The following is a 12,978-nucleotide window of genomic DNA, read 5'->3' as shown; positions in this document are numbered from 1 at the left end:
ATATAATATATATCTACTTATTATATATATAATTGTTTTTAATACTTAAAATTTTTGTATAGAATAATAATATTTTACATATTTTATGCATTCTTATTGAATCACTGGCGAATTAGTTAATTTCATAACTTGTGCATACGATCTTCTTCAAATTTTTATTTACCTCTGTACAATTTCGTCCCGTGTAATTAGGAGTGCATCGACATATGTATTCGCCATCGTCACCACATTCGCATGTGCCACCATTGTAGCAGAAATCCTAAATCAAATATTAAGATAAAGATTATTTACGTTATAATAATTGAGAAGAAATTAAACACGTGCGAATAATTATTATAAATTTTTTTGTTTTAATTTTCATTATTATAATTTTAATGAGGACTCGTAAAATTTTATTTTTCATTAAGCTTTTCCAAATTTCTAACATATATAGCTTTTCTAATAGATTTTTATAACCAAATCATTTTTTAATTTTTAATTTATCAAAATTTTGCAAGTTTCTTTTCCATGTTATTTATCTATGTTATTTATTTCCATGTTATTTAATGTGGCGCTATTTTCTCGGCAGAAAAGTAAAGGACTTACATCCTGGCATGGATTCACCATGCCGCAATTGTAGCCGCAATAGCCGTCGTCGCAGATGCACTGATAGATACCAGGCAGATTCTCGCATTTACCGTGCCCACAATCGATCTCTAAATCCCGACACTCATTCACGTCGACGGAACAATTAATTCCGGTGTATCCAGTACCCTGGCAATCGCACACATACTTGTTCACTCCGTCATAGCACTTGCCATCATTCTGGCAGGGCCCGCTGCCTTCAGAATCCACCGCGCAGTCATCAATGTTGATCTCGCAGTACGTACCAGTATAACCAACGAGGCAGATGCATTTTGGCGCCTATTTCACATAATAATAATTGCAGAATGATTAAACGATACAAAGAAATTCCCGAGAGATGAAACTGGGATTACAATTCCAAATAGAAATTATAAAATTTAAGAATTTAAACAAATATATAAAATGAGGCTCGGAAGAATCTATCAGTGAAATGTAAAAAGCCCATCGGAGCCTACATCAGCTGTTCAGATGCACAAAAAATTCTTTATTTTCGTGTGAATGTAACAATATGAATAAAACAAACGTTTCGATCCTTCAATTGATGTAGGCTCCGATGGGCTTTTTTTACATTTCACTGTAAGAATTTAAAGATGTTCGAGATTTCTAAAACTTATAAGTTTAAAATTTTTAGTCCAGAAACTCAAAGAATCTAGAATTTAAAAATAATGGACAAAAAATTTAATTTTTGTTAATTTTTATAATTTACTGTTTATCTCTCGAAACTTCCAAATAAGAATCTAATAGAAAATCTAGAGAGATATTATTATATTAAATATATAATAATAACAAAAATTTTCAAATTACACTCCTTAGAATATTAAAATATAAAAACGCAGAAAGAAGAGAGATATACCTTATATGGAATGAGGAACTCGCATCTGCCTCCGTTTTGGCACTTTGTGTGGAAACAATAAGGCGTGTCACAGGTCGGGCCGTCGTAGCCGGGCGCGCAATTGCAGGTGAAGTTGTTACCGGTTTTTGGATTCGGTTCGTCTAAGCAGGACGTGGTTGCTCCGCTTTTACATGGCTCATTCTTGCAGGTGATTAGTCGGAAGCTTTCGCATAGTTCACCAGTGAATTGATCAGGGCACTCACACCTGAACGAGCCCGGTAGATTTACGCATACGCCCTCGTGTTTACACGGACTAAGCGTTACGCACTCGTTGATATCACTATCGCATCTGTAATCAGATAAGAAAGAAACTTGATAAGAGAGAGCCATATCTCTTCTTAATTGTTACAGAATGCAGTTTCATGGAATTTATCTTCGTTCTGCTGTGATATAGGTGGATTTTGTGTGTGTGTGATATAATGTAAATCATATGACTTCACATGACTTTCTGATATGATAAGTGATTTGATAAAAATGAGATTTTTTCAGAATTTTTTTGTAAATGTCCCCTATATACAAAATGTATGACTTTTCTGTATCGACTGACATTCATATTAATTAATTATAAATATTTACTGATGTAATAACACGTTTGATTATTAATTATTATTCATTAATTGTATTATTCATTAATGTTTTTTTTATAATTAAGTTTTACACACACACACACACACACACAATTAATCCCTCCTTGTATATAAAAATAATTTGAAGAAAAGAGAATACTCACAACCATCCCTGCCATCCGTTCTTACATACGCAGGTATAATTGGCGATACCGTCGACACAACTCGCGCCGTTTTGGCACTTGTTGTCGATGCATTCGTCGATATTAAAAGAACAGTCATCCTCGGCATAACCTGCCGGACATTCGCACACGTAACTATTGGCCTTATCGAAGCAATAACCGTTGTTTTGGCAATCCATGTCGAAACACAATTGACAACCGATGTTGTCGCGATGAGTGGCGTTATCGTTACCCTGCAATTCCAAGTACTCCGACGGGGTGAAGTTCGCATTCTGATAAACTTCTTCGTAGGTGAAATAGTGCAACAATATACTGCCGATACGTACTTCACCGAGGCAGCCTTTAAATGGTTCTCCTGTATATGTAAAGAAAAGGATAATTTTCTGATTTCAAGAAAAAAAAACATTAAACATTTTTTTAAAGCAACAAAGAAAGAGAAAAAATCGATTCTACGGAGACGATCAAAAGTTTTAGAACGAAACCAATAAGGATTGAATTTCTCGAATTTTCAGAACCGAGTAGAATCAAAGATCAAAAGTTCGGAGTTTAGGCATTTCCATTTTTTATATCCATGATATGAAATAAACTGTGATATTACTTAATTTAATATTTGTCGCACACATACAACGTGTAATAACATTTAAAGCTAATTAAAATTCTTTATTATATCAAAATTTTATACGCACCGGATATCATACTATGTGGGGGCATGGTGGTCGTCAGCCTATGTTCATAATCCACGCTATTGCCCTCAATTCCATTTCTATTCTCAGGTCTAGATCCAACAGTAAGATAAGTATCCTTGTCGGACAAGACACTGGAGGAAATTCCACCGAGGGTAACTGTTCCTGTTACCAGTAGATCGTACCACAGTTGGAAGCTAAAGTTGAGACTCATATGAGGCTGCTCTTCAGTAGGGTTAGCGTAACCGCACTCCACGGAATTGTTATTCAGTTTGATGAGCAATGAAGTCCAGTTTCCGTCAGGTTGGCTCTTACCGAAAGAGACATTATTTTGATTTTCTAAATCGAGCCGCCAGGATACAGTGACGTTGTCTTTGAAGACGAACACGGTAAAATGTTGGTCACCCATGTGAGGCGCTATGTGAAGTAGTGTGCCACCGATATTAGATCGGTAGGTGATCTCGATGGTGTCAAGTGGTAGATCACTGGCAGTATCCGTAACGCGACCGTACGTATACGTGAAGACAGTGGAAACACCGTCAAAGGTCGCGTTGGCGATGCACTCGTAACCGTCGTCAAGGTTCTGGCAACGTGATCCCGCTGGACAGTCTTGCAACTGACAGAATTCCATCTCTTGGCAAGTTTTGCCAGTGTAACCCCGGGGGCACTGACACCAGAAGTCGTTCCACGTGATATGACATGTACCGTTGTGATTGCACGGACTGCTCACACACACATCGTCCGACACCACACCCTCGAGAACTTTTTCAGGATCAAAGGAGACATTGCCGAACTGAATAAGTGCAGAAATGTCTTGTGCCTAAGAGAAAATAAGAGTTATTTATATAAATCTAAAAGTATATTATACATAATTATTGGTAATATATGAAAAAGGATTGTAATCACCTTTAGCGGGAAAAATTCCACGACCATCATTCTCGTACCGTTTGATATCTGCACATCTTGGATAATGCCTTTGAAATTAATTTGTGGCGTTTGTTGCACTTCCATTTGTCTGCTATCAACTTGACGAATGTATCGTGATGACTGTGGAAGTCCTCCCAGATAGAAAACGGTAACATTTAGGTCACCTGTAGCACTGATGGTTTTGCGGAAGTATTCAGTACCGTTGATTTTCACTTGAACGAGAGTGACATTTCTCGCCACTTGGATCAAATGGTTGTTTCCATCATTGAGCTTTACACCACCGACAGTGTAAGCTTCCGTGCCGTTAAATTGAATCCTCACACGCAATTCCCCACCCTCCAATTGTGCCGCTATGTAGGTCTTCTCTTGAGACTTCTGATCGACTTGAGAATCTGGTTCCGTACCGAGATAAAAGATATCACCGGAGCTCTCCCGTGTGCGAATAAACATGGAGATATCAACGACCGAGCTGACAGTACGTCTGGCCGCGTCGCTGACCCTTACGGTCACGTAACCATTCGTGATATTCTCGTAGCCAAAGGTGGCTGCTGTCATGTTGTATTGGCATGTGTGACCGAGGTAAGGGCGCTCGCACTTGCAATAAAAGTCACGCCAACGATCAGTACAGTGACCATCGTTTTTACAAGGGTTTGGTGAGCATTGAGCTTCGCGAGGACAGCCCGGTTCCACATCCTCCATGTACACAGTTTTTGACGTGGTGCCGGAGTAGACCTGAGATAAAGTTTGGAATCATGAAATATTGTTCTATAAATTATTATGAAGATACCGCAATTGATTTTAAGAGTTGACAAAAAAAAATTGTTATGCGGATTGGCAATAAAAATAAATAAGTCAAAAGCGAAAGAGCTTAAAAATTTCTGATTATTAATCAAAATAGATCGAAATAAATCGAAATTAATAATAGATTAACGTACCCATTCGCCGTTGATGACAACGTCTTCCATACAGCCGACAAAGAAAGTAAACGAAGGTAAGCGGGACAATCTTCTCAAGAAGCTCAAGGAGTTGATGTGACTCCCGCCCACAAAAGTCGTAGGGAAAGATGTGTGGTTCGATGAATTGGAACCTTCATTGGGGCTGATGGGATAGATAGTTTGTTCCTCATTGGCGGAAAGAACAAGATGAGTCGCATTAATCGCTACAAAAGCCTTTTGCCAATTGGAATCGTTGAGTCCACTACCAACGAAGACTCCATCCCATTTATTTAATATACTAGAATGTATATTGAGTTTGCCGTTCACCAATTGAAGAATATAAATGGTCACACCCCTACCAATAGCTAGCAGACCATTCGGTAAGGTAGTCCTGAAGCGAAATTGGATATCATAGCCCTCGTCGCGCGTGGTATTTACCAAGACATACGAGCTGCCGCTTAAAGACATTGTCGTTACCTGTGAATTTATCGAGCAATAATAACACTTAAGATGTTTATCAAATCGCTTGTACAAGCGGGACACGTTTACGCACCTTCTTCCGCCAGAAGCGCTTCGGGAAAAATTTAACGTGTGCGATAAAGCATAATTAAGCGTGAATGATAAACACTTTTTGCATTCAATGACTAATGATCGTTAATTATTTGAAATTTTTTCAAGTATAATATAAAAATAGAAAAGTTTTGTAAATAAAGCAAAAATTTTGTTGGATATAAAACAAATTTGTTAGTTAAAAGTGAATTTATAAAACGATGTTTCATGTTTCATGAAACGCGGAATATTTTTAATTATTCGAAATTATATTAAAATTATTTAAAAAATACTTAATAAGAAATATAAACACTTACATAATCACAGACTTCACCATGGTAGCCGTTGGGACACGTGCAGTTGAACTTGTGGATAGTCTCATCGACTAGGTAGGGCCAGCAAGTGCCTCCATTTTGACAGACATTGCCCTGACAGCCCATTAACTTTACCGAGCAATTTTTGCCACCGTATTCCGGTTCACAAGTGCAAAAATAGTCGGCTTTACCATCTGTGCACTCTCCATGCTCGCAGGGACTGTATCTTTTGCATTCGTCAATCTCGTGCTGGCAGTGATCTCCTTCGTAGCCCTCGTCACAATCGCAAGTGTAGCCGCCGATACGATCCATACAGGTACCTGGACCACAGGGATTGCTGTCACATTCGTTGATATTCACCTCACAATTCTTGCCGGTGACACCTTGGACGCAGAGGCACTCATATCTATCAAGATTTTAAGAACTTATTCTTTTTACATCCGATAAAAAAACGTAAAAAGTATTCCGAAAATCACAGATTTCAAGTTATCGTCTTAATGCGTTACGCATGTTCCACAAAGTGGAACGTGGAATATTTCTGAATAAAATTTCGAAATAAAATAAGAGAAAAACTAGGAATTAGCTGAAAGAGTTATTTAAAGGCTTACCCACTGGCATTGGTGTAATTGAATTCCTGGGTAAAGATCGCAGGTAAGTTCAGAGCCTCGCTCTTGTAAAGGTTTTTGTTTGATCGTTCCAAACAAGTGCCATTATATTGACAGGGTGAACTCTCGCACTCGTTCACATCTATTTCGCAATTCTTACCAGTGTAGCCGGTATAGCATTGGCATTTGTAACTTTTGATGTCGTCCAGACACAGTCCACCATTTACACACGGTTGCGACAAACATTCATCGATATTATTCTCGCAATGCAGACCCTTAAAAATCGAAGTTAAAAAAATTTTTAATTATAAATAAACAATTAAATTTAATAAAACTCTTACTTTTTAAATGATATTTAAATAATATGTAAAAATAAATTAAAATATTGAATTAAATATAATTAGAAACAACAATTATTAACGAAATTATAATTTAACTTTTACAAATTATTATTTCCCACAAGTTAAACATATTTAATATATTAAATTAAATAAAAAGACTAAATGTAAAAAGTAATTGGAATCACAAAATAGCTGTGTATGCACTTTAAAAAAGATTCTATTTTACTGATAATAACAGCAAATTATTTTCTTAATTTACTAAAAGGAACTTTACCTCAAAACCAGTATCGCTGCAATCGCAAGTGTAACCATTTATGCCATCGATACACTTTCCTTGATTCATGCAAGGTGATGATTCGCATTCGTCAACGTTGATCTCGCAATTAACACCGAGAAACCCCACCGGGCACACACACGTGTACGATGCTATACCGTTGACACATTGTGCCCCGTTGTGACACGGGTTACTGTCACACTCGTTCACGTCTATCTCGCAGGTTTTACCAGTATAACCAGGTTGGCATAGACACTGGAACATGTTGATACCATCGAGACACGTAGCATTATTCTTGCAAGGACCGCACAAACATTCATCGATGTTGATGTCACAATGATCGCCGGAAAAGCCCGGCCGGCAGAAGCAGTTGTAGCTACCCTCGGTATTAATGCAGATTCCATTGTTGCATAGAGAATTGCCGTGCAACTCACATTCGTTTATATCAAGATCGCAATACTGACCTGCGGATGATATTTAAAAATTCAATTTTTGCAAAAAAAAGTATTTGAAATGTTATACTTTTCTGATAATACAAACAAGCTAAAAGTTTCGTTTTTTGAAAAATAAAAATGCATATCTTTATTTTAATGCAAAAAGATAAAACTATATGACTAAATTAATATAATAGTACATTAAAATTAAAGAAGAATACAATTTTTTCGCAACCGTTCGGAGATCATTTTACATCTACATTTTCTTTTTTTTATGGAAACAAAAAATTATAATAATAACGCTACATGTAAGGAAAAATTGGTACAATGTGCGTATGTGTGTGTAAAATAAAATTAATAAAATCCTTTGTTTATATCGTTATTATTCGTTTATATCGTTTAAATCGCTGTTATGCTTCATTCATTTAAAAGCTAATTCAGAGTTGTTCAACTCTTTGATTTCGTGAGTCATCTAATTGTTTAAAATCTGATAATACTTGCCTTGAAAGCCTTCTATACATTTACATTCGAAACCGCGATCACCGAGATCGATGCACGTGCTGTTATTGTTGCACGGTTTCGTCGCACAATGATCCACAATCAGTGTGCAATTGGGATCTCTGTAGCCTTCGCGGCATTTGCATTCGTAATTAGCGATACCATCAACGCAAATCTTGTCATCTGGACACATCGCGTCTATGCAATCATCGATATTCACGTCACACACCTTGAATCACGTCGTATTAAATTTAATTAAATTTACTTTGCATTTTCGCATCAAAATTTTTCAATAAAATATAATATCTATAAATTCTGTACATCTTATAAATCCAAATTACGATACCTTCCCCTCAAAGCCGTGTGGACATTCGCAAACGAATTCTCTCTTTGATCTTGGCATCAGCATACAGGTACCATTGTTTTGACAAGGATTCATGACGCATGCATCATATTCCCGTTCGCAATTATCACCCACGAAATCTCTAGTGCAGTTGCAGGTGTATCCATTAACACGGTCGATACAGGTACCACCATTCTGGCATGGTTGTGATAGACATTCGTCTATGTCGATCTGGCAATTCTTTCCTGCATAAACATTTATAGTTTTCCCTTAAGAAAATTCTAAGAGTGTCGAAAAAAAAACCGATATTATTAAAAATTAAAAATAACTAAAAATATTTTTTCAAATTATAAACAGTAAATGAAAACACGGGTAATAAAGAGCCTAAATTCGCAGTAATTGGAGCGATTACATCAACGTATATTTCTCAGTACTACATATATATAACAAATACCGAACGTTTCGGCTTAATTCTCAAGCCATCTTCAGCAGTCCAGTATAATAAAATCTCTCGATGAATAATTCCAAACATCTTGATAGTCTCGTATAATACAACTTCCTTAATACAATTCAAGTAGTCGCAAATCAAAGTAATCGAATGCAGTAAGGGAGTCTCCCAGATTCGTTAAAGATGCTTGGCGTTGTGATATTCTTTTTGCCGATCGTGATTTAATTTATAGTATTTCATTGTGCAGTTATGGAGTGCAGTAGCACTTAGTCTAACAGCTAAATGACGGTTATATATATTGTACTTCAGATTTGGTAATCTGGAAGACTCCCTTACTGCATTCGATTACTTTGATTTGCGACTACTTGAATTGTATTAAGGAAGTTGTATTATACGAGACTGCCAAGATGTTTGGAATTATTCATCAAGAGATTTTATTGAACTAGACTGCTGAAGATGGCTTGAATTAAGCCGAAACATTTGGTATTTGTTATATATATGTAGTACTGAGAAATATATGTTGATATAATCGCTCCAATTACTGCGAATTTGCGGATCTTAATTGTCCGTGTTTTCATTTATTGTTTAATTTTTATCTCAAGAGCCCAACTTTAATTATTCTTCGATATTTTTTTCATTTACGGTAAATTACAAATAGAAATTAAAGTTTTTGAAGAAATAAAAATGTATAAAAAAGGTAATTTTAATTAAAATAATTATAGAAACTATAAAAATTATCAATAGAGGAAGAGAACATTTTGTAAGTTGGTATAAATTAAATGACTTTTCATTTACGTAAAAATGTCAATATTAGGATAATTTTACAATGTCGGGGTAAGCAAATGTTGTTAAACTTAATCGTGATTAATTTTTACCTCTCCATTCAGGTAAGCAGGTGCAGTTGAAACCATCTTTGCCGCTGGTACAAGTGCCACCGTTGGCGCAAGGATTGCTGGCGCAGTAGTTGACAGTGCAATTAGGCGGATTACCCATAAAACCGGGATTGCAGACACACTGAGGTCCATGGGCGTCCTCCACGCAGATGCTGTTAAGCGGACAGGCTGCGTTCTCGCAGAGACCTCTCAGTTCGCAATGACGACCGGTGAATCCTGCGAGGCACTCGCAGTGGTAAGTGCCCACGTCGTCGATGCACTTACCGCCATTAGCACAGGGTTCGGTCAAGCACTCGTTCAGATTAAGCTCGCAATTCTGACCCTCGAAGCCTGTCGGACAGTGGCAGATATAGGCGCCGTAATAATCATAACATATGCCGTTATTCAAGCACGGATTCGCCTCACATTCGTCGATGTCTACGTCACAGTTGAGACCCTCATAGCTGAAGAGAAGAGAAATGAAATGTATTATAAATAGAAGGAGCTAAGAATTTGTGCAGCATTATTTTCGCGAAAATTAATGGAATAAAGTAGCAAGTTGAACAATGCCAAGACATGATGTATTGTATAGTATATGTTACATATTACATATAAATTGCAATTTTGTTTGTAAAGTCTAATTTTAAGCTATACTTAAAAGAGACTCACCCAGTTCTATCACATCTGCATGTATAATTATTAATCCCGTCGATGCAGATGCCACCGTTCTTGCACGGATTCGAAGCGCATTCATTGATATTAGTTTCACATTTCTTTCCAGTCCAACCAGGCTGACACTGGCACTTGTACTCGCTGTCTGTTAGCGCCATGCAAATGCCATCGTTTCTACATGGATTCTGCTCGCATAATCGTACTCCCAATTGAGATTCGCAGAAGCTGCCAGTAAAACCGGGCTTGCAGCTACAACTGAAGTCACCGCGCACATCTTCGCTACAGGTGCCACCGTTGCGGCAAGGTGTGCTCTGACAAGGTGGACCTGAGAAAAAAATTCGCTTTCTTATCAAAGGTATTTTTTTTTTAGATACAAAGTTGGCGAAAGATAAAATGGAGCGATATTAATTGCAATAGCATGATTCATCGCATGCAGATGTAAAAGTCTCTTTTTAATTTATATTTCTCATTTTTTTATAATTATATCTATATAACAATGAATATAATTATAAATTGTAATTCCGTTATTATAAATCTAAAAATTATAAATAAATAATTATTGAAAAAATTATTGAATATAGACAGAAGAAAAAATAAAACATAGAAACAAATATTAGTTGCTATATTTAGTTTGAGTGAAATGTAACTATCGACATTTACAAATACGATAATATTCGCATGTTTAAGCAATTTTACGCAAAGCAACTTATTTTGCTGAACTTCGAAGCAATTTTTCTAATAAATAATATTGTTCAAAGAAAAAAAAAAGGCAAAGCAACACGTATTTAAAATAATTGAGCGAGTATAGCATGATTTTGAAGCAACTGTTTGAATGTTAGGCAAAAAGCATTTCTATAAATTTCTATACATTGCTTCAAAGCAAAACAAATCTATATTTACGATGTACGTCATGTACGAATTACATAGTAGGGAAAGACGATGCAGAGTTCATACCCTATTTATCGCAGCAGTGTAATTACATTGGATTCTAATCTTTTACGAGGAAAAAATGTGTGTGTTAATATTAAATACAGTAAAAATATATAACAAATTACTTCTTTAAATTGAGCTGAATTCTTCAATTTATAGACATATAATTATTCTGCGACAGTTCTATAGAGTTTGAAAAACATAATTTTATTAAATTGTATTTAAAAAACCATTCTTATTCACACATATTGCAATATACTTAATTCATGCTTCAACATTCCGTGAATATAAAATTTTTCATTAATATCTTAATACTTAATTTGATTTTGCATTTATTTTCATGAAATGTTTTCGTGAAACTAAGAATAAATCTACGACAGGACAATATCTTCTCGTCTCGACGTGTAATCATATGACGTAACATTGCCGTTTAACGCGCGCGTCGAGTATGAATCCGCTCGCCCCACATACGCCGTAAACGCCGCGTATTCAAGGTATCGACGAGGTCTACCATTGTCAATTTGGCAGTTGTTGCCGGAATATCGGGCGTAACAGTGGCACTCGTAGCGATCCTGTCGCGACACGCATTTACCATGCATCATGCATGGCTCATGGTGACAGAAATCCATAGTGGCCATTGTGGCGGAAGTGACCCCTGTGCCGAGGCCGCTCGTTCCACCTGAAAATTTTTTATTTTTCACAAAACTCGCATGCAATAAGTGCACTTTACTCAGAAGAAACACGTGCAACGCTACTTATTATGTAAAATACTTTTCTTTTTCTCTTGCCTTCTTCTTCTTCTTCTTTCCTGTTGTAATCTAGTTTTGTATGAAAATAATGTAAAAGATTTATATAGAACAAATATCACGATAAATCATCTCCAAAGAAAGAGAAAAAAATTAGTTGGTGCAAAAAAAAAATCCTTCCTTGTTTCAATTCCAAGACGAAACTAAAAAGTACATGCCGCATTTAATACTTATAAATAATTAATATATTGTAAAATATAAAAAATGAGATAAGTCAAATAAAAAAAAGGTATTAGGCATGATAAAATAAAAAGAGTAATCAAAATTAAAATTATTTAAAAAATTTATGTGTTTTTCTAATTTATTCGCTTTTCTATAGATTTTTCACGTTGATATAGTGATATGTAATCTGCTGTTATCACTCGATAATTGCTTAATATTTTGTCTAATTATTATACCTAAGAACATTCTGTTTACAATGAGGTATTGATGTACTGTTGCAATATTATCGCTCAATGACTTAACTAATTCTGGCTTAAGAGTGTTCTATTATTACTTGTAGGTATATAATAGCAACTACACTAACGACTCCCATATGTGATAATTCAACGCTTATCGGTGCAAGAATACTCTACGATAACTTAGAGAAAAATATTATTTTAGTAAAAAAGTTATTTTCTTACATCCTTTGATATCCAACGGGCAAGGTCCAAAAACGGCTCCATTATTAATACTGTCGTTGAAGAGAATCCCAGGCCCTTGTAAGATACAACCTCTGAATCCTTCGCCGACTATGAGCGAATTGTTCACATCATAGTCAGGAAGCGTTAGGATGGCGGAATTGTAAGTCGCATTCGCAACCATCTAAAGAAAACGTTTCTTATATATCCATATTCTATAGTTTTAAGATTGACTTAGCACATTTCGATCTTTTTTCATAAATATTTAAAATCTATTAAGTTAATTATTTATATATTAATAAATCTGAAGTAATAAATTTTTTCAATAAGTACGATCTGTAACAGTGATTATCACGAATAGATCCTTAATTCTTTGAATATTACAAATATATAACGTAGGAAACAAATATTTAAATTTTAATGTCTTAATTAAAAAATTCTTTAAAAAAATTTCAGGCTAATT

General features: G+C 35.6%; 1 protein-coding gene across 1 annotated transcript in view; it reads right to left on the bottom strand.

Moving 5' to 3' along the window:
* The window catches only part of LOC108745783 (protein crumbs), a 30,375-nt gene that overhangs the window by 483 nt on the left and 16,914 nt on the right, over nucleotides 1-12,978 (bottom strand). Inside the window, exons 3-18 of the mRNA XM_018482130.1 lie at nucleotides 12,519-12,699; nucleotides 11,601-11,768; nucleotides 10,157-10,484; nucleotides 9,491-9,951; nucleotides 8,171-8,412; nucleotides 7,828-8,053; nucleotides 6,893-7,356; nucleotides 6,281-6,552; nucleotides 5,676-6,078; nucleotides 4,810-5,286; nucleotides 3,854-4,606; nucleotides 2,951-3,767; nucleotides 2,247-2,619; nucleotides 1,478-1,805; nucleotides 586-903; nucleotides 164-259 (exon numbers count right to left, since the gene is read on the bottom strand). Of these exons, the coding sequence (XP_018337632.1) occupies nucleotides 164-259; nucleotides 586-903; nucleotides 1,478-1,805; nucleotides 2,247-2,619; nucleotides 2,951-3,767; nucleotides 3,854-4,606; nucleotides 4,810-5,286; nucleotides 5,676-6,078; nucleotides 6,281-6,552; nucleotides 6,893-7,356; nucleotides 7,828-8,053; nucleotides 8,171-8,412; nucleotides 9,491-9,951; nucleotides 10,157-10,484; nucleotides 11,601-11,768; nucleotides 12,519-12,699 (5,907 nt within the window). The remainder of the gene's footprint in view (nucleotides 1-163; nucleotides 260-585; nucleotides 904-1,477; nucleotides 1,806-2,246; nucleotides 2,620-2,950; nucleotides 3,768-3,853; nucleotides 4,607-4,809; nucleotides 5,287-5,675; nucleotides 6,079-6,280; nucleotides 6,553-6,892; nucleotides 7,357-7,827; nucleotides 8,054-8,170; nucleotides 8,413-9,490; nucleotides 9,952-10,156; nucleotides 10,485-11,600; nucleotides 11,769-12,518; nucleotides 12,700-12,978) is intronic.

This window comes from Trachymyrmex septentrionalis, unplaced genomic scaffold, assembly GCF_001594115.1.
Source record: "Trachymyrmex septentrionalis isolate Tsep2-gDNA-1 unplaced genomic scaffold, Tsep1.0 scaffold148, whole genome shotgun sequence".
NCBI classification, from domain to species: Eukaryota; Metazoa; Arthropoda; class Insecta; order Hymenoptera; family Formicidae; genus Trachymyrmex; species Trachymyrmex septentrionalis.
Note: the sequence above shows the minus strand (reverse complement) of the source record. Positions and strands in the feature narration are given on the sequence as shown.